The 21,859-nt window shown below is 44.1% G+C and overlaps 1 protein-coding gene across 5 annotated transcripts in view; it reads left to right on the top strand.

Moving 5' to 3' along the window:
• The window catches only part of LYZL4 (lysozyme like 4), a 114,534-nt gene that overhangs the window by 51,691 nt on the left and 40,984 nt on the right, over nucleotides 1–21,859 (top strand). Inside the window, exons 1-4 of one of the 5 annotated variants that reach the window (XM_055109735.1) lie at nucleotides 10,852–10,949; nucleotides 14,134–14,364; nucleotides 14,478–14,630; nucleotides 17,352–17,430. In XM_055109735.1, the coding sequence (XP_054965710.1) occupies nucleotides 14,226–14,364; nucleotides 14,478–14,630; nucleotides 17,352–17,430 (371 nt within the window). In that variant the 5' untranslated portion in view covers nucleotides 10,852–10,949; nucleotides 14,134–14,225. Of the gene's footprint in view, nucleotides 1–10,823; nucleotides 14,365–14,477; nucleotides 14,631–17,351; nucleotides 17,431–21,859 lie in introns of those variants that run through there. The other 4 variants (XM_055109736.1, XM_055109734.1, XM_055109737.1 and 1 more) reach the window with 4 other exon arrangements.

The raw sequence follows: 21,859 nt of genomic DNA, 5'->3' as shown, positions 1-21,859 counted from the left end.
GAAAGGTTTCACTATTTCTCAACACCATATGGCTTCTCCTTGGTACTTCCTATGGGCCCTTCTTCCTTGGCACTGGGGAGAAAGGTACGAGTACGAGATGGGTGTGATTTTTTTTTATTCATGTTTTCAAATGTGTTTCCTTTGCCCCGTGGGGCCTTGCAATGGAGGTGGTGGATTCACCAGTGTCAGTCAGTTGATAAAATTTACACTTTAGTCACTGGAAGATAATCATATTCTGTTTCATATTAGAAACAGAAGTGTCATATACATGTAAGTAATTACCCAGTTGGAGTCATTCATTCATTTATTGGTTGACTTCTGTTCGCTTAGACCTCATAAGTGATTGAAGACCACTCAGCCTGCATCCCCCAAACCGCAGGCCAGGCTTGCTCAGCTGCTTATTTTCCCCATGGCAGCTGTGTGAGGGGTGAGGAGGTGGGGGCTCTATCTCAGGTGTATCTCATGTATTCATGTAACTTTTTTTAGAGGCTCCACAACCAAGACATTCCCATTTTTAAAGTCCACATCCTGAGAAACCCTCAGTCCCAGATAAACTGGGACAGTTGGTCACCATAGCCACATAGGTCTGGGGCTATATCCCTTCTTTTCTTGACCCTGACTCCTTAGTGCCTTTCAGCCTTCTTTCCTCATGGAGGTCTCTTTGGGGTGAGGTGGTTCCTGCAAGTTTTTCTCATCCCCTTTGTGATGTGGGCTTATAAGCCCCTCATGACTGGGCACGGTGTTTCTGCCTCCCCCAGGCTGGGACCTCTGGGCGGCGATGGGTCCCTGCCTGCTCCCTCACAGTATTTCTCTTGGCACAGCCTGATGTCCTTCTCCATTTCAGGGCATTGGGGGCAGCTGAGGGTGGCTTTGTCTTGACATGGGTGACAAAGAGAATGTTCATAAAGGTAAACACCTCCACTTCCCTCCTTTAACTGGTTTTTCTCAAGGCTGCGAACAGGCTTTGCTTCTGACAGGCACTCAATGAATACACAGAAGCAGGGCTGTTTTCTTTCTGATGCCAGTGGAATATTTTAAACTAGGCAAGCAACACCACAGCTGAAAATGCTTAGATTAGAAAATAAACATGTTGCAGACTTACACAAATCCTTAGAGTCAGTCAGCAATGCTTTCAGTAGCAAGGAACAATAGTGACCAAAGGAGGCTCACACAACAGAGCTTTGCTCTTCTTGCATAGGAAAGATTCTGGAGGTAGGTAGCTGCTGATATTGGCTCAGGGGCTCACTGATGTCAGGCTCTGAGCTGGTATCAATGCCATCGTTAGACTCCTTATGTCAAAAAATGGTGGCAGCAGTTCTAAACATCATGCCTCAGGCAGCTGAGTTCCAAGAGGAAGCAGGGTTGCCTAGAACAGGGACCCTCTCCTTTCTTGTCTCTCTTTTACCAAAGAGGAAACCATTGCCAGACGCTCCCCTCCCCAGCACAATTCTCCTTACATCCTACTGCCCAGAACTGGGTCATACACCCACCCATAGGCCAGGGGCAGGTCCTACCTTCTTTGAGATTAAGGAATCTCTGCCCTGTGCTTAAACAATTTTGGGGTTCTTTTAGGGAGGAGTGGCTTTGGCTGTGTGAACAAAATTTATTTCCAGCCCCCTGTCTTTGGGACCCAGAAGCCTTGGATTCTGGTTCTGGTCCTATGACTGCTTTGCTCATGTGTGACTGCTTTGCTCATGTGTGAACAGCAAGCTGGACAGGATGCATCATCCTCAAGCCCTGATACGGCCCCTCTGGGCCACTTGGAAAGGAAGCAAGGAGGATAAGCTAGTAGTGAAAGAGTCTGTGTGAGATTGCTTTTTTTATCAATGGCTTCACAGCAAGAAATGATTTTGAAACATGTAAACTAGATTGTTTTAAAGGGGACCTTCTACCTCAGATGTTTCTGAGTGTCTGTAGGATTGACCGACCAGCAACTTTTCTTGTCTCCAGGTATTTTTTACAGATATTGTACAGTTATAGATGCAAATACAAATGTAATTATAGACTTCAGTATCTGTTGATGTCTGTAGAACAGATGTAGATCCATCTGTTGGGGATGTCCAGCTAAGGCCCTAAGCCCTGTGACAGCAAGTGAGACTCAAGCGTTCAGGGCTGGCTGCACATCCCCAAGTCAAAGGTGGCTGAGCAGGGCCCCAATTCAGGGCTCCTGACTTCTGTAAGAAACTTGGGACTTGAACCAGCCGACTCTATCTCACTGTTGAATTATAGCTGACAAAAGGTCTTTTTTTGAAAAAAAAACAAGCTATGCAGGAACAACTAGTGGGCTTCTCCTTGTGCATGCATTTCCATATTCTGGAGCTAAAGGCAGACTTAATATATATTTAAGTGCTCTCTGCTTGTAGGAGGAGGGGTCCCCTGAGCTTTGCTGGTGGTCTTAGGAAAAAGGAGGTTCATGACTGATGTCTTTCTCTGGGATGTCAGGCCTGGGGAATGGAAGCTGAGCAGCCAGTGGTTCTGCAGCTGACAGTCATCTGCCCTCTGGTATTTCCCAAAAAAGCTTGAAGTTAGGAGGTCAGTGTGGTGGTCACCGAGCAGCTTTTGTTTAAGGCTTTGCTAAATGTTTGGCCTTTATAACGTAGTCACCTTACCCTGAGAGATTTGAGACAAAACCTTTCCCCTGATCTTGATTGTGCTGTCTATAAGAAACCGGCCCACCTTTCCTGGCAGCGTCCTCCTTCTCTTTTTGTTCTTTTCATAATCAAATTATGTCACATGAATTGAGGTGGCTGAATGCTACTGGTTGGAGAGGGGAAGGGGAAGCAAATTCTGTTCCTCCTTTTTCTCCCTCTTCTTCTTCCCCTTTACCATCACCTCCTCCTCCTCCCTCTCCTTTTTCTCCTCCCTCTTCTACCTTTCCCCCTTTCCTTCTCCCTCCTCCCTCCTTTTTCTTATTTTTATTTTTAAAACACAATGTATTGAACATTTAATATGTGTCAGGCACTATGTTAAGCATTTTACATATATTTATCTCAGTTAATTCCCCCAACAAGCTTATGAGGTAGATTCCATTATTATCCCCATTTTGCAGTGGAAGAGTTGAAGCTGGAGAAGAAAAATCATGTGCTCAGGGTTGCACAGCCAGGATGTGGTAGAGCCAGGACTGGCTGACTTTAGAGCCCCAGTTCTTTTTTTAAACTCTTAAAAAATTCACTTATTTTTCATGTTAAAAGGGTGGTGTGATGAGAACCTCTCTGCCCCCTGACTAGGTTTACTGGCTGAACATCTTGGCACTCCTGTTCCACGTGTCTCTTCTTTTCAATATATACAGACACTTCCTTTTTGCCAAGCCACCTTGGCAAAACACTTGTTTGCAGACAAATAAAATTTTACCCTTAAACACTTCAGTTGGGTCTCCCAAAAATAAGGACAATTGCCTTCCTAACCTCAATACCATTATTAACCCAAGAATATCAATTTTATTTCAGTTGCACCACTCAATGCATAGTCCATACTTGGATGCCCTCAGGTGTTCCCCAAATGTCCTTGATAGCTATTTTTAAACATTAAATCCAGAATTCAGTCAAGGTTTATTATGAATTGTCTTTGGCTATTATGAAACTTTGGCTTCCCCTGGTGAAGTATAGTCCCTACCTCCCTCCGTTCTTCATGATCCTGAGTCCTGTAGACAGTGAGTCTTTAGAATATCCAGTTTATAATTCAGTTCTGCAGTTTGTCTCTTCATGATTACTGAGGTTAAATGTTTCTGGTAAGAATGCCCCAAGGTGAAGTTGCGTGCACCCTGCATGACATCAGGGACACATAAGCTCAGGCTCTCCCACTACCTGACATCCTGGTCAGAGGGTGTCCTCCAGATTTCTCCATGTGAAGCACAGCTCTCCCTTTGTAATTCATACAGGCTGGGGAGGGAACAAAACTGTTATCATTTGGGTGTCTTTGGTTGTGAGTGACAGAAAACTCTTTCAAACCTGCTTCCACACAAAATGGGAATTTATTGTCCCAAGTAACTGGCAAGTACAAGGAGATTTCCTGGCTTTAGTTTGCTGGATCCAAAGGTTCAACATCATGTCATCAGGTGTCAGTCTTTTCCCTCCATCTCTTGCTGTTTTCCTTTCTATTGGCCTCACATACAGGCAGGCCCTTTCTCCATGATGGAAAAAGTGATCACAGCTCCAGGCTCACAAATCCTTACAGTTAGCCATGACAGGAAGAGACAGCTCACTTTACAAATGATTCCAGCCTCCAAGGCCCAGGGCTGCCACTGGCTGGGGTCTTATCCTATCTCTGTCACTGATTGGGTAGGCCTAAGTGATCACTTCCTATCCTTGGAGCTGGAATCAGCACGCATAGCCTAATTACTTTGTCTTCTCTGTGTCTCACCCTGAAGGGGGTAGGAGTATGAATGAAAGCAGTTGCCTGTGAGGCTGGACATGCGGAGCCTCGGGGAGATCCCCTGCCCCCAGATAATCCCAACCTTGGGTAGTTCTGGCACCTGCACCTGTTGATCTGAAGCTTAGGGCTCCGGGACATGGGGGTGTATGTGTGTATGGTGGTAGCAAGGGGGTGCAAACGGTGTGGGCCCATCAGCAGAGGAGAAGGACTCAATGATTGCAAGCACAGGGTTTGGGTTGCGGGTTCGAGGCCTGGCTCCCCGATTTGTGGGTCTGTGGTCCTGCTTGTGCCAACTCTCCGCATCTGTCAAATGGATCTAAGAGCATTTGTTGTGCTTTTTTCTAGGTCCACTCTTGTAAGCATCCAAAAAAATTGTGGGCATGTGATACTTTGTAAATGTAAAGTTGTTCTAGGTCTGTAGGGATATGGCCCTTCATTCTACACAGAAAGCCTGGCCATTGGTCTTGTGTTTCCAGAAATCCTTCACTCTCTTCCCATGATAACCGTAGTCAGCCCCCTTCAGGTCAGGTAGCAATCTGAGGGCTTAAAGAAAGGTGGGGTGGCACTCTGCTGTGTCAGGTGAGGAAGCTAGAAGATAGGAGCCTCATCCACCACTGTGTCCCTCACAGAATGAGTTCCCAATTTCACTTTTCAATTGAAAGTATAAATCAGATTCTTCAATTTGTCACTCTGGTTGGAAGGAACTCATTAAATTATATTGGAGATTTTCAGGGCTGCAGTTTTTACTTGTTAACCAATCAAGCAAGTTAAGGAATTATTATTTTTTAGTTACAGTAGACGTCATTTGATAAAGACTCAGCCAATTAAAGCAGGGCATGGTGCTGATTACGTGCAGCAGGCAGGGTATGGGGCAGGGGACCTAAGCTGGCCAGTAGAAGGGGCGTGCCATCCTGGGTCCTCTGGTATTCAAGTTTTCCTAGACACAGGAAGAACCTGCATGAGAATAAGCTAGCATGAGGGAAAACAGAGAGATAGGGAGAGGAGATTGCTCAAAGCTTTGAGTTCTTGCATTCAGCCATGTTAAATCTGCTTTGGATTGAGTTTGTTTGTGTGTGTGTGTGTGTGTGTGTGTGTGTATATATATATATATATATATATATATATATATATATAGTTAGTTAGTTTGTGTTGGGTTTCCTATTACTTGCAATGGAAAAGCCTAAGGCACTGGTTATATTTTGATTCCAGATGTAACAAAAATTTCCCAAATGATAAAATCCGTAACTCCCAATTTAGAGTGCCACTCATGTACACCTTCCTCCTACTCCTCCTTTCCTTCCTTCCTTTCTTTTTTCTTTCTTTCTTTCTTTTTCTTTCTTCTCCTCTTCCTCCCTCTCCCTCTCCTCCTTCTCCTTCTCCTTCCTCTTCCTCTTCTTCTTCCTCCTCCTCCTCTTCTTTCTCTCCACAACGATCCAATCTTGTGAACATAAAAGAATCTCAGGGTACATAGTTTTAACACGTATGTGTTAATATTTTAGTTTAAATTTGCATTTGGAAAGTATCTTAAGAATAAAAATGCAACATAAAAGGAGAAACATTTCCAATTATCTGAAAGAGGCAATCTCTTTGCAAAATAGTATATATAAAGCATCACCCAAGCAAGGCAGCAGGGTAGTTGGGGACAGTAACCTCTTAAGTGAGGCAACTGGTTTCTTGCAGCTTGTAACCTTACAGAAGTCATATAATCTCCCTGAGCTCAATATATTTACCTATAAGCTGATGCTGAGAAGGTTACTGTGAGGATTACATAAGATGAGACATAAAAGGCTCAGCCCAGAGTGTAGCACTCCGTAAGTATTTAATAGATGCTGGGCATTATTTTTGTAAGGTGTTTCTTTTATGCAGGTTAGTAAGATGCTACATCTGTGTCTCATAGTACGGTAGACTGGGTAACCAAATTGATCCTTCTGTGGAACAAAACCAAAAATGCTGCACAAAAATTTTATGAGAAAAAGACAAAAACAAAACACTCCAGCCTAAAATTCAGTGACAGTGGAATCCCGAGAGGTAAGTGGAATACCGCAGCTGGCTTTTGCCTTGAAGGCACAGCCTTGTGATGCTTTGGGGAGGAGAGGTGGGACCCAGCCGGAGACCCCCTATAAACCTGGGGCTCCAAAGCACTCTATGTTCATGCAATGTGAGCTAGTGCCTGCCCTGGGGACTGCAAGGATGATTGCTTGTCTTAAACCTGGGTGCTGAGTGACAGCAGAGAAAGAATTTTTGTTTCTTCTGAAAAGTCTTTACCACCAGCTAGCCTGAACAAATAGACCATAAGATCGTACCCAACGGCAGACCTCAGATATTGGAACAAAAAGTTGCAGGATAAAATCTGTGTGTTTACTATGGTTTCTAGAAAATAAAGCAAGGTTGAAAACCAGAATAAAGAAAAAGCAGATGGGAAAAAGAGCTAAATGGGATGTATAAAAATGAACGATCAGATTAATGAAACAAAGGCAGGGTGTGGTGGCTCAGGCCATCCCAGGACTTTGGGAGGCCGAGGTGGGTGGATCGCTTGAGCCCAGGAGTTTGAGATCAGACTGGGCAACATGGCAAAACCCTGTCACTACAAAAAATACAAAAATTAGCCAGGCATGGTGGCATGCACCTGTAGTCCCAGTTACTCAGGAGGTTGAGATGGGAGGATCACTTGAGCCCAGGAGGCAGAGGTTGCAGTGAGCCGAGATTGCACCACTGCACTCCAGCCTGGGTGACAGAGTGAGACCCTGTCTCAAATAAAAACAAAACAAAACAAAACAAAATCCCAAAAAACAAAAAAAAAAAAACCCACAAATTAATGAAATGGAAAACTCAATTCGTGGATTTAACCGCAAATTTAATATTCTTGGAGAATTCCTGAGCTGCCAGGTAGACCTGAATACATGATCCAGGATGCAGTCCAGGGATACAGACATAAGAAATATGAGACATTGAGACATGGAAGGTAGAGTGAGGTGACAGTGCCTGAGACTGTCTCAGAAATAATGGATGTATCTGATCGACAGATTCAGGGAACTCAACAAATTTCAGGATAAATAAGTAGAAAGAAATCCACTGGAGCAAAGGACAAAGAGAGGAAGAAGCAGCGTGCCCAGAGTATCACACGGAGTGGCATCATGGCTCTTGAGAGCAGGCAGCAGGGGCTGAGAGCACAACTTCTGGAATGGAACCCTTGCCCTGTCCCCTGCCCTGATTAGACAAGTCATTCCTGAGCCTTAGTTGTTTCCTCATGAAATGTGCATAATAATCACAATAATAGTTAACTGTTGGGAGGATTGTGAGGATTAAACGACCTAATTCATATGATTCCCTTAGCCCTATGCCTGACATGTTAACAAGATTCAACAAATGTCAGCCTCCGTTCTCTGTTCTCCAGGAGGTGAAGTTTTCAGTATCTCCAAAGGCACTGAAGGGGGGTGGTGCTGGTGGGCAGGGGGCAGAGAGAACCAAAGAGGGGCGGGGGCTGTCTCGAGCACACTCCACCCTGCCCTGCTGGTAGCCCCCTTGCCCATCCTCCACAGCATTTCCACATCTCTTGCTCAGTGCAGGCTTCCTTGTCCCCACCCTGCTGCACCCTAGGCAGGTGGGGCTTTCTTCTCTTTACCCCTACAGAACTGTGAATGGACTTCTTTTATGGTGTTTCTTACAGGGCTGTTGATGATTATTTTTTAACCTGTGTAAGTACCACACTGTGCTATGAGCTCACTTTGATGTGCCCAACACTTGCCACAATTTCTAGCACATTTTTTAGGGTCTAAGAAGGATTCTCAGGTGCTTGGATGTGGCCAATATAATAAGCCATAGCTCTAAGAAAGAGAGGATTCTGCCCAGTTTGCTCAGTGTATACAGCCAGTGCACTAAACCCCACTGGTAACAAAGCCTATTGCATCCAGTCACACCCAGTAACTCAACAGGGCAAATAACAGGGCAGCAAACCCTGGGCTTTTTGCCTGAGGAGGCCCCTGCACCATGAGGGCTCCTAGGTCAATTTTTCTGGGAAAGGTAAATGTCATATCAGGAAAGAAGGGCAATTCCCTTCCCTCTGGGAATAAGACCTTTGCTGGAAGTTGTGTGATTGCAGCACAGCTTGCCCAGTCGATTCCGCAGAACAGTTGGTGCTTGTCAATAGGCTCCAGAGCAGATGGCCCGTGTGCTAGGGGCCCAGACAGATGGTTGCCTGGAGGCGCAGACCAAAGCAAGAGCGTGGAGCTGAGGGGATGTGTCCGTTATCAATTGCTGTGTAACGACCTCCTCACCCCAGACTTACAACAGTGGCTAAATGCAAGAAATATTCATCATTGCTTACTAGGCTGAGGGTCAACTGGACACTTCTGCTTACCTTGACTGGACTTGATTGATCATGGCTGTCATCATTCATGTATCTATGGTCAGCTGGGGGCTGGCCAGCCTAGGGTGATCTTGCATGTGTGGCAGTTAACTGTCATCCACTGTAGCAATAGGGGTGACTGGTGCCACTCGTCTCTTGCAAGATGAGGCCAGGCATGTTCATGTGGTGGTGGCAGAGCTCAGGGTGAGCATCAGGCTTCCTGAGGCCTAGGATTAGCACTACCTCATTCCACTGTGATCTATTGTCAGAGCAAGACAGGCCAACCCAACCCCTGGGGTGGGGAGTGGATGGCATCCCTTGATGGGAGCAGCTAAGTTGCAAAGTCAAGGGGCACAGATACAGAGAAGACTGTAAAATTGTGGCCTTTTTTTTTTTTTTCAAACTGTCTACCACTGTGGATGAGGAGAATATTTCCGCTATTATGCCTTCAGAGGTGGGAGTTTCTGCAGATGGAATGTTTCTCGATTAACTGATTTCTGTGAAAACACCTTGGTTTTCTGCCAACCAGCCTCCAGCTGAGCCAACACTAAAGACTGTTGAGAAAATAGGCATGTATGGATTTAAGCCCCAGCGTTTATGGCCTGGTTTTAGTTTTTCTTTTATGATTCTCTACATTATTAATTTTCAATTAATCGACTAATTACCAGTTCTAATTGAGTCAGCCAGACAGACTATTGTGTTTTCAAAAGGCCAATTTGCCCTCAATCATCTCAATATCTCTTAACTTTTGGAGCTGAAAAGGACCTTAAAGAACCCAGTCTGATGCCCTCAAGTCACAGATGAAGATGCCCAGGCCCCAAGAGAGGATGTCTTTGACCATGGCCCTCTGGTGACTAGAAAAGCTACATAAGGGCTTCTCCCACTGTTCCACCTAGAAGGCAGTCCTATGGGGGCCCAGAAGAATGCTGTAGCAGGCAGAATACTGATCTTCCAAAGGTGTCCTAATGAAGCCATGCCCCAAAGAGTTAAAAAAACCAATGACTAACAGAAATTCTTGAGTTTGCAGGATGGCAGGTAAGAAAAGAAACAACTTGCTGAAATACTGAAACTCCCTCTGCTTATGAGATATAAGAACTGGCTGAAATCAGCTGGAACCAAGATGGCCGACCAGAGTCTAGGCAGAACGAGCTTGCTGATGTCACAGACTAAATTTCCACCACATGCTTTATATTAACTTTCCCCAAAATTGCCCAGGGGACCCATAAAATAGTATGAAGAGATAACTGCATATGACCCAGGACTTTCCAGCCCTTCCCTTTCTTCCACCAAATCACCTACTAATTTTAGAATCCCCTAAACTTTTTCTAATAAAAATACTGCATCACAGGAGACAGGTTTGAGGTTGACACTGCTGTCTCCTTGGAAATCGACAATATATTGATTATATATTTAAAATTAAATATTTATATTTCAATAAAAAGCCTTTTCTCAAACACCCAGTGTCATAGCGTTGGCTTCCAATGCATTGAATCACTTTTGTTCGGTAACACTCACCCCTGGAACCTCTGAATGTGTTAGTTTGCATGGCAAAAGAGAGTTTGCAGATGTGTTTAAGGTTAAAGACTTTGAGAAGCAGAGATTATCCTGGATGGTCCGGCTGGACCAATCTAATCATGAGTCCTTAGACATGGAAGGGGAGGAAGAAAAGTGGGTCAGAAAGATACAATGACAGAAGAAGAGGCAAGAGAAATTCAAAGTGTGAGAGGGTTTGACTCACCCTTGCTGGCTTTGAAGATAGAGGAAGGCAACAGAGCTAAGAAAGGCAGACAGTGCTCAGCAGCTGGAAATGGCCCTTAGCCAACAGCCAGCAAGGAAACAGGGAACTCAGCCTTGTGACTGCAGAAACTTTATTCTGCCAACAACCTCAATGAGCAAGGGAATGAATCCTCTTCTAAAGCCTTTGGGAAGGAGCACAGCCCTGCTGACACCTTAATTTTAGCCCTGTGAGACCCATTTCTGACTTCAGGGCTATAGAACTTTAAGATAATAAATTGTGTTGTTTAAGCCACTAAATTTGTGGTAACGTATTTCAGCAGCAATAGAAAACTAATACAAATGTGACAGTGACAGACCCTCCCTTTTTCAGAATATCCTGGTGCATAGCAACTGATGTCATAGAAAGGGTTCTAGAAGAGCACGTCATGGAGAACTCTTGGGTGCAGACAAGTGGATGATTAATGAAGTAGCATCTGAAAAACCCAAGGAACCAAATGTAGGTGGAGCAACTTCCCTGCAACACACGTCGAAGCTGCTGCAGTGGCTGTTCTTCCCCTCCCCTTGGAAAGGCACCAAAAGCCGGCCTTTGGAAGGGCTGGTGGACTGTTAGGCGGGTATATGGTGGGCAGGAGGGTAACGGGCATGACAATACCCAGCTGCAGGAGATGCTCATCAGCAAATTCACTTATTGCTCATTTGATGACAGTTCAGTTGGGAAGAGGAGGTTTTTGTTCATTCATTCATTCAACAAAGTTTCATTGAGCACCTACTCTGTATTAGGTTCTGTTCTGAGTTCTGGGGTAATGAAGAGAAAAAACAAGACCAGGTTTCTGCATTCCAGGTGCTTACACTCAGGTATGGGAGAGAGAAAATAAGCAAGTGAACAGATAAATGAACAATGGAATTCCTGATATTGATTAATGGTATGAAGAAAATAAAGACCGTCTTCTTTGATGGGGCAGTGATCAAGGAATCTTCTTTGAGGTAGTGAGCTCATATGTGGTGGTCAGGGCAGTCATGTTCCAGGTAGAAGGAATGGCTGGTGCAAAGGACCTGTGGTGGGAATGAAATTGTCATATTCAAGGAAAAGAAATGTGCAAGGTGACTATGGCAGAGTGAAGGTGAACAAAGGAGAGAGTGATGTGAATTCAGACTGGAGAAGTGCTCAGTGGCTGCATCAGAAAGACTTGTCAGCCAGGTTGAGGAGTTAGGACCTTATTCAAAGTGCAAGGGGAATCCACTGGAGATTAGTGATGTGACTGGACACATGCATTATAAAATGCCTTTCCAGCTGCTGTGTGGGCAGTGGGTTTAGGGGAACAGAGAGGAGTATGTAGTAGAGGAGTGTAGTTAGAAAACCTCCACCTTAGAGATGATGGTGGTCTGGATTAGGATGATGGCAGAAAAAATGAGAGGCAAATAGGTTCTAGAAGAACTGTAGATGGCACACCCTGATGAACCTGATGAACTGGCTTCTGGGGGAGAGGGGAGGAGAGGACTCAGTATGCCTTCTATGAGTTGAGATAAGGCCTGCCCTGTGGAAGACAGACATTACCAGAAAATGTTGTTTGCTCTGTTGGGAAATGAAACATGCATTGAGATTCACTTTTTTTTTATTGTTATACTTTAAGTTCCAGAGTACATGTGCACAATGTACAGGTTTGATACATCGGTATAAAAGGGCAGGAGTGCAACCAGAGCTAAGAAAAATGTCCATACAAGTAAAATCTAGTGCTGTGCATATTTAATTCACTTACTCTTCAAATCAACACAATTAATTAAGTACTGTTTTAATCTGTGTTACAGATGAGGAAACTGAGGAATGAAGAGGTTGAGCAATTTGTCTAAGATTACTGCTGGGATCACTGATATCTCAGCCACTGAGGGGTAAAGCTGGAACTTGGACCCAGGCAATCTGATTCCCAAGTCTGAGCTCTTAAATGCAAGGCCCTCCTAGATACTGTATTTGGTGTACTGGTCATGTCTGCAACTAATCATACAGCTTGAGAGTTTGAACAAACGTTTGAAAGTATGATTCTTCTAATTCATGAATACACTTATTTCTAACTTTTGCCCAAGTTAGACATTTCTCAACAGGGGGCAATTTTGTCCCATAGGAACATTTTTGTCTGACATAATTTGGAGGCAGAGCTACTAGCATCTAGAGGCCAGGTGTACTCCTAAACAATCCAATGCACAGGATGTTCCCAGAACTAAGCATATTCCAGCCCAAGTGCCAAGGTTGAGAACCCCCGGTGTAGGTGTATACAGCCAGGAAGACATGCACCTGTGAACGGTGACAAACAGGAGGGTGCAATGAATTGTCCAGTTGATATATAACGATGGAGTGCTAGGGGCTATGGGGTATTCCAGGAGGAAGATGGGTTCCAATTTCCAATTACACATTCTAGTCTGAGGAATGGGACAGAGCACAAAACAGGACAATCATCTGCAGTGTGTCATGGAAGAGACTCTGAGAGCAATAGGGGCTCAGAGGGAAAATGGAACTTTTATGGAGGATCCATCAGGATCCAAGAAGTTGGCACCTGGGGTGAGGCCTCAAGATGGAGCAACATTTGAATGGGGAAAGGCATGGTAGGGCCCTGTGCATTGGGAAGAACCATGCATGAGGGCACAGCTCCTGGGAGAATGGAGTGGGGAGGTGCAGAGGCATCCAGAGAGGGAGCGCCATGAGAATTCCGAGTTTACTTAATAGATTCGTCCTGATAAAGAGTGGATGGGGTAAAGCCAGATCATGGAGGGCTTGGAAAGCCAAGTGTGGGTTTGCTGTGGTAAGAAAAGGGGATTAGCAGTGTTCTCCAAGTGATATTTTGTACCTGCTTTGGGGACATTCCTCAGTCATGGTAGAAAACACCACCTGCATGAGTTGGCCCAGGGGGTTGGAGATGAGAAGGCTGGGCTATGACTCAGCTTGCTGTGAGGAGGCGGTGGGTTTCGATGGTGGCAGCCACTTAAAATGGAAAAGAAATGGAGAAGGTTAAACTCAAGAGTCCATTCTCTGAGTGCACTCCCCTCCCAAGTGACCCCACTTTTAAAGATAAGGAAGCAGAAGCACTGTGAAGCTAAATGACTTGTCTGTTGTCTGGCTAGTATGTGGCAGGTCTGGGCTTGTCTCATTGTGTGGACAGCAGGGAAAAACTCAGGGGAGTTTGGTTTGTAGAAAATCTGGGGACAAGACTGTGTAAAGGACAAAGACACAACTGGGAATAAGACGCATAAGAGGCAGTAATGGACATAATTCAACAGGTCGGTAGTGGTTCTGCTGCAGTGGTGGGGCCATGATGCTTTTTTTTTTTTTTAATTTCTCTTTTCTGTTTTCCAAGATGTATTTAATCACCAAAGTCTACTTTTACAATAAAGGGAAGAAAGGTCTTGAGCATCTGTATCTAATGTCGGAGTGAAACGAGTGAGATACAAACCCAGAAGGAGCCAAAGGGTTTTGCTGGATGGAAAGAATTGGGGTTGGGAGGGGGCCTCAAGAGTGCAATTTCCTTAGAAAATAGGAGGTCAAGAGGAGGAGAAGGGGCAGAGTTTCAGGTGTCCCAGATTTGCAGTGACACGAAGCAGAGAATTAGGATGGGAAGAAGTGTCATGGCTTACCAGGTGAGACTCCCATTTTTCTGATGACACTGAACTGTGCTCCACCCCCACCCCCACAGTGCCCTTCTTTCCCTTCAGAGGACCAGTGTCCCTGTGACTCCACCCACTCATCTGGCCACCGTTGCCCTGACCTGCCAGGAGCCTGGAGAAGATGAAGGCATCTGTGGTTCTCTCCCTCCTTGGCTACCTGGTGGTTCCAAGTGGTGCTTACATCTTGGGGCGTTGCACAGTGGCTAAGAAACTCCACGATGGAGGCCTGGATTATTTTGAGGGCTATAGCCTTGAGAACTGTGAGTAGGCCCCCTTAGTGCTCCCTCCTCTCACCTCCTTGCCCTCCCTTCTCTGGCCAGGCATCCCCAACTCCAGCTGTCCTCAGAGTCACACACCTTCTGTTCCATCTTAGGGGTGTGCCTGGCCTACTTCGAGAGCAAGTTCAACCCCATGGCCATCTACGAGAACACACGTGATGGCTACACTGGCTTCGGCCTCTTTCAGATGCGTGGCAGTGACTGGTGTGGCGACCATGGCAGGAACCGCTGCCATATGTCATGTTCCGGTAAGTCCCTCTTTCCATTCCGTGCGGGGGCACTGGAGGCTGTGGTGCTGTGTTAGAGGCCTGCCTTCCAAATGGCCAGAGTTTACAAAGTTTTACAAAGAAGAGGGTGTGGCAGGAGCCATATCCAGGGTGGGTCCCTGGGAGGCTGAGCATTGCACTGCTGGGGGTACAGTGAGATCAGGCTGTGGGGAGTCAGGCAGGCTAACCTAGGATGGAGTGACGGAGACCCCTGTCCAAATGGGCAGAGAAGGTGTTGGGGAGTTGAGAGGAGGCTGCAGGCATCAGAGCCTGAAGGGCGGGAGCAGAGGGCACCAGCTGGCCTGATTTCACCCACGCTCGGCCACCTCTCCCTTTTTCTTTCTTTCTTTTTTTTTTTTTTTTTTTTTGAGACGGAGTCTCACTGAGTCGCCCAGGCTGGAGTTCAGTGGCGCGATCTCGGCTCACGGCAAGCTCCGCCTCCCGGCTTCGTGCCATTCTCCTGCCTCAGCCTCCCGAGTAGCTGGGACTACAGGCGCCCGCCACTATGCCTGGCTAAATTTTTTGTATTTTTAGTAGAGACGGAGTTTCACTGTGTTAGCCAGGATGGTCTCAATCTCCTGACCTCGTGATCTGCCCGTCTCGGCTTCCCAAAGTGCTGGGATTACAGGCGTGAGCCACCGCTCCTGACCCCTCTCCCTTTTTCAAGGGGGCAGTTGCTGCCACTTTGAAAGGCAGAACTGGTTACTGGGAGGAGACAGGAGCTGGGCATCCCAAGGGGAGCTTGCCCACTGCTCTTAGGCGGTCCCAAGTACCTGTGATCAAGGGGAGGTGGTTGCCAGGATTCACTAACTGCGTGAGCATTTATTGAGCACCCACTAAGTGCCAGGCCTTATATAGTTGCCATTCTTGTGCTTGTTAACTGCCAGCTACTCTTTTAAGCCCTTTATAAGTATTCATCTAATTAATTCATCTAATCAATCTAATTAAATACCCATGAGGTGGGTACCGTTATCCCCATTCTATGAATGGGGAAACTGAGGCCCAGAGAGGGTAAGTATATGCCCAAGACCACACAACTGTGGGGTGGTAGAGCTGGGAGGGAAACCTAAGCAGTGCGGCTCCTGAGTTGGGGCTAAACCAAGAGGCTACATAGCTGGGCCAGGTCTCCCTCACATCTGAGGCGGTCTTCCTGCCTAAGCACCCCAGCATCCTCCCTAATGAGCAAACCTCTTTCCACGCTGATGGGTGAGAACCATTCCAGAGCCTGTGGCTTCTGAGCTGGGTCTTTAGGAGACAGAGAGGAGAGGTTGGAGTGAAGGCCTGCAGCCTTCTCATGTGGCCTGGGGAGTACCTGTCTGTGTTGGGCCCCATGATTGGCCTTTAGCTCCAGAGAGGAGTAAGAAAGTTCTCTGATTCAAGGAGAGGCAGGACTGCAACATAGGAGGAAAAGGCACAGGAACTCTGTGGGAACCTGGTGGGAATCCTAGCTGCTGCCATTAAGAATGACATGAGCGGCCAGGCGCGGCGGCTCACGCCTGTAATCCCAGCACTTTGGGATGCCGAGATGGGCGGATCACGAGGTCAGGAGATCGAGACCATCCTGGCTAACACGGTGAAACCCCGTCTCTACTAAAAATACAAAAAATTAGACGGGCATGGTGGCAGGCGCCTATAGTCCCAGCTACTCGGGAGGCTGAGGCAGGAGAATGGCGTGAACCTGGGAGGCGGAGCTTGCAGTGAGCCCAGATCGCGCCACAGTACTCCAGCCTGGGAGACAGAGCGAGAATCCCTCTCAAAAAAAAAAAAGAACGACATGAGCTTGTGTAAGTCACTTCTAGAGCTCCTCCAAATGGGGACATTAACAACCACTTACGGTTTCTGTGAACATAAAATGGAATAATGTATATAAAATGCCAGGCAGGGCCCTTAGTGAATTACAACAATCACAGTCTAGTTGGGGAGACGTACACATTAAAAGTGTAAGTTAATAACATTTTTAAATTAATTAAATTGATTTAATTTAAATTGAAATGATGGTACATTCAATGTCATCCAGAGCTTCCTGGTAGCCAAGGCAAAAAGAGAAATACAGTAGGCCTGTAATTTATATTTCATAGGCAGAAATATAGATTGATAGATATCTATAAACACAGATAAATATAGATATCTATCTATAAATCTATCTATCTATTTATCAACTATCTATCTATATCTCTATCTCTCCAGAATCCAATGGGAGACACATACAATTTTCTATCTGTAACAGAGGTGGTACTGTGTATTGTGATGAAAATATGGTGGACTATGTATCCTGAAAAACTCTCCCATTGGGTAGAATGCAAACAAAGAAAAAAAAAATTCTTTTAAAGTCCCAGACTGAGTTGGCAAGAAAGTAAGAAAAATCCCTAGAGGCTAAAAGGGGAACAAGGATCCAGATAGGTTAAGCGAAGGGTTAGAACAGATCATGATCCTGGGCATCAGCTGATTCTCTGTAGCCTAATCAATATATTTTAATGGAAAAAATTTTATAAGAATTACAAGTTAAAAAATCAATAGATCTGGTAAAAAGATGACTCCATCCTGCTACCTCCTTAGGGTTGTCTAATAAAAATCTAAGGATAGATTTATTCTTGGAATTCATTGGAAGACTCTCTGATGTGAGTACCCTGTACCTTCCCTGACATCACTCTAACTTAACTGTCATATGGCAGCATGGTATCTTCCATTTTATTTTCCCCACAGCTTTACTGAATCCTAATTTAGAGAAGACAATTAAATGTGCCAAGACCATTGTAAAAGGAAAAGAAGGGATGGGAGCATGGTAAGTCTTACATTTTTATGTAGCCTGTATTAACGACTTTCACTCATGATCTGTAATCTGAATCTTGGCTAAATCTTGGCTGTTGTGCATGTGCAGTGCCAAAACTAAAAGGCTCTGACTCACCAAGGTAAGTAGCACAAAACCACAACCTCAAGGCCACAGAGGGAAGGAAATAATTATCAGAGAAATTGCCTTGAATTGTACTTTTTTCCCCCCAAATCTTGTTTAGGGTTATATAGAAAGCTAGGATGAACATCTTCAAACTAAATCTGTGTTTATTATGATAATCTCTGATTGTTTCTATCCTTTAAGTTCCTACAAGGTTTTTGAATAAGTTTAAGGTTCTTGATGCATGTTGTGAAAGCCAGCAGGCCCATATTTGTTTATATTTCTACAAAGGGTTCAGTAAAATGTAGATTTACTGCACCTTCACCAATCACAACACTTTTGCAATTTAAAGGTGAATAACTGGCTGGGCATGGTGGCTCACACCTGTAATCCTAGCACTTTGGGAGGCTGAGGTAGTTGGATCACCTGAGGTCAGGAGTTCGAAACCAGTCTGACCAACATCGCGAAACCTCGTCTCTACTGAAAATAAATAAATAAATAAAATAAAATAAGTCGGGTGTGGTGGTGCGTGCCTGTAGTCCCAGCAACTCGGGAGGCTGAGACAGGAGAATCGCTTGAACCCACAAGGCAGAGGTTGTAGTGAGCTAAGATCACACCATTGCATTCCAGCCTGGGCAAAAGAGTGAGACTCCATCTCAAAAAAAAAAAGGTGAATAACAATTTTGTCTTATCTTCTTTTGTCTTTTATCATATCCCATTTGGGTGTTTCCCCCCATGTTTGTTATATATTACTATTGTTTTGTAATTTTTTTCTTCTTTGCTCTTTGCCTATTTTAAAATTCAAGTTATATTATTTGAAAGAGCTCTTTATGTATTTGGTACATTAACTGATTTTTGTATATTTATTGCCAAGATAAATGCAAATCTAATTTCCTCTTTAGCCAGATATTTGCTTAGAAGAGTCTAAAATTTACAAGTGGTTGGGCCTATGTCTGACTTCTTTCACTGACTGTTGCATTTGCTTATGTTTTTGTGTGTGGTTGTGATTCATTCTCATTGCTATACAGTATTCCATTGTGTGGATTCGCCACAGGTTACTTATGCATTCCTCTATTTGTGGGCATTTGGTAGTTTCTTCATTTTTAGTGCTGCCATGGACTGTCTATACTTATCTTTTGGTGAATATGTAAAAGGATTTCTATTGTTTTTACTGAGGAATAAAATTGCTAGTCATAGGATAAGCATATTTTCAGATTTGCCATATTGTGTCAAACAGTTTTCTAAAGAGATTTTTATCAATGTACACTGCCATCAGAAATTATGCATTTCAGTTGCTTCACATTCTCAACCACGCTTGGTAATTTCCAGTTTATTCTCATGACTGTGTTGTGGTATTGCATTATGGTTTTACTCTGCATTTCCCTGATGAGGTTTCAAATGTTTATTGGCCATTTATGTATCCCCTTTGGTGAAGTGCCTCTTCAAATCTTTTGTCAGTTTTTCTATTGTGCTGTCTTTTTCTTATTAATTTGTAGGAGATATTTATATATTCTGGATAAAGTTTTTTTGTTGGATATATGTATTGCAACTATCTTTCATTCTGTGAGTTACCTTTCTATCTTTTTTTTATAAGAGACATCTCAAAAAGAAAAGAAAAGAAAAGAAAAGAAATGGGGCCTTGCTCTGTCGCCCTGGCTAGAGTGCAGTGGCATTATCATAGCTCACTGTAGCCTGGAACTCCTGGGCTCAAGTGATCCTCCTGCCTCAGCCTCCCGAGTAGTGAGGACAACAGGCACAGGTCACCATGCCTGGCTCTTTTTTTTTTTTTTTAACCTTCTCAAGAGTGTCTTGATAAACAGAAGTTCTTAGTCACAATGTAGTCTAATTTATTATTGCTTTCCCTTTATGGTTATTTTAACAAATATCTGCCTATTCCTTGGTCTTGAGGATATTCTCCTTTTTTCCTAAAAGCTTCATTGTTTTATCTTTCACATTTGGCTCTGCAATATCCTTTCTTTCTTTTTCTTTCCCTGTTGCATTGGCTAGGATCTCCAGTAAATGTTGAATAGAAGTGACAATAGTGGCAGCCTTGTCTCATTTCTAGTCTCATAGGTAAAGAAGTTTAATATTGTGTCATTACATCTGATGTTTTAAATTTCTGGAGATACTCTTAATCAGATTGTGCTCCTTTCCATCTCTAGTTTGTTAAAGTTTTTTTTTAAAATCATGAATGGGTGTTGAATTTTGGTTACCTTAATTTTTTTGCAATTCTGTGTTAGCTTATCCACCTGCCTTAAAAATTCAAACGATTGTCTTTTTTTAATCTCTCTTAACTCCCATGACTTTTCCAAAGGTCATATCTGGTGACATCTTATTGAGGATGTCAGTTTTATAAAATTTACTTCTGGATCCTGCAGTATGTTATTTTCATAATAAATTTTATTATGATGTGCTGGGAGCGGTGGCTCATGCCTATAATCCCCAGCACTTTGGGAGGCTGAGGTGGGTGCATCACCTGAGGTCAGGAGTTCAAGACCAGCCTAGCCAACATGGCGAAACCCCATCTCTACTAAAAAAAAAATACAAAAATTAGCTGGGCGTGGTGGCATGTGTCTGTAGTCCCAGCCACTCGGGAGGCTGACGTAGGAGAATCGCTTGAACCTGGGAGGTGGCGGTTCCAGTGAGCTAAGATTGTGCGACTGTACTCCAGCCTGGGCAACAGAGCGAGACTCTGTCTCAAAAAAAATATTAATAAAGAAATTTTATTATGATGCCCCCTTTTCTTTTTGTGATATTTCCGCATAGGTCCCATGTTAGCTTTATCCTCTTTACCCTTCCTTGAATAAGGACAGAGTTACCCATATTCAGTATTTGCTAAATGGACAGGTTGTGTGGCTTTTTCTTGTCTCTGTTCACTGTTACTTGGATTATGGCCAGACCCTTCTCTCCGACGTCTACTTGGGGGTAGATTGGTGTGCACATCTCTTGGCCTAGTTTCCAGTTTGGAGATTTTGCTGGTGTGAGTGTCTTTCTGATATGCTGAACCAATGGAGTGCATGAAAATCCTCCATTTCCAGCTTACACTGCTACCATCTCCATCCACGCTGTTTATGATGGCAGGCCTACACTACCCAGTGAACACTGCACCACCACAAACTTCTTTCTTCCCCTACCTTTTCTCCCCCCGTCCCACATTTTATAATTACCTGCCTGGTTGATTCTGGACATTGTAATCTCCAGATAGATCTAGAAAGAGTGTCATATTTCCTGAGTTCCAGATGGCACAATTTTTCAGATCTTAGTATTTCTGAAACTAGGCTTTATTTTGTAATCAATGTATTATGCCCCCAAAGCTGTTATTAAATCATTGATGAATCTTAGAATAGAAGATATCTTACAATAGAGGAAATCCTATAATAATAGCTGCAATTTCTTAACTGATTGCATTTTTATGCACATCATGATTGAATCCTCACAAATCCCTCTGCTGTGAGCATTCTTATCTTCATTTTCAAAATGAGAAAACCAAGGCATAGAGAAGTAGAATAACCTACTCGTGGCCACAGCAATATGATCAATCCTGGATCTGTGCTATTCCAAGCCTCAGGTCACCAGGCTATACTCAAAGAGACGGGGATGGGTGACACAGAAGACCTATGCTGTGGTTATGTAGAAGGCAACCAAAGGACAGTTATCCAGTACTCCAGTGAGTCCAGACTCAGGGTTTCTGAGCAGAGTCAGTGTAGGGTGGTGGGGGAGAAAGGACAGGCCTGCAGGTGGACAAATTTCACTAGTGGAAGCGTAGGTGGTGTTCCTTACTATAAATCATGTGCCCTGAAGGCAGCAGAGACTTTGTCCAGAATCTGATCCAGAAGGTTATGTCTGTCTCAGAGGCTGAGCCTTTTTGTTGTTGCTTTTTTTGTTTTGTTTTGTTTTCTGTGTCTTCAAGGTATTTTGGAACTATTAGGTTGTTGCAAAAGTCATCGTGGTTTTTGCCATTAAGAGTAATGGTAGTTTTTGCCATTACTCTTAATGGCAAAAACTGTGATGACTTTCACACCAACCTAAAAAATTCAATCAGAGATTGTTTTTCCTGCTTCTATATCTCCAGCCTCTAGCTCTGCGCCTGGCACATAATGGAAACCCCCTATGTGCTCGTTGAAAAACTGAGGCTGCATTTGGGGCCACTAACCTGAAGTCATTCATAACATTTTTACTTTTAAATTTACCATTTATTATCTTTAAAAATGAAAAAGAAACCCTTTCCCTCTTATCAGCAGCCTCCTCAAGGTCACCAGTGTTATTATTCTTAGAAATCAGAGAAAAATGTACGCACAGATATTTTAAAACACACATGGAA

Source organism: Pan paniscus, chromosome 2 (assembly GCF_029289425.2).
Source record: "Pan paniscus chromosome 2, NHGRI_mPanPan1-v2.0_pri, whole genome shotgun sequence".
NCBI lineage: Eukaryota > Metazoa > Chordata > Mammalia > Primates > Hominidae > Pan > Pan paniscus.
This window is presented reverse-complemented; position numbering and strand designations above follow the sequence as displayed.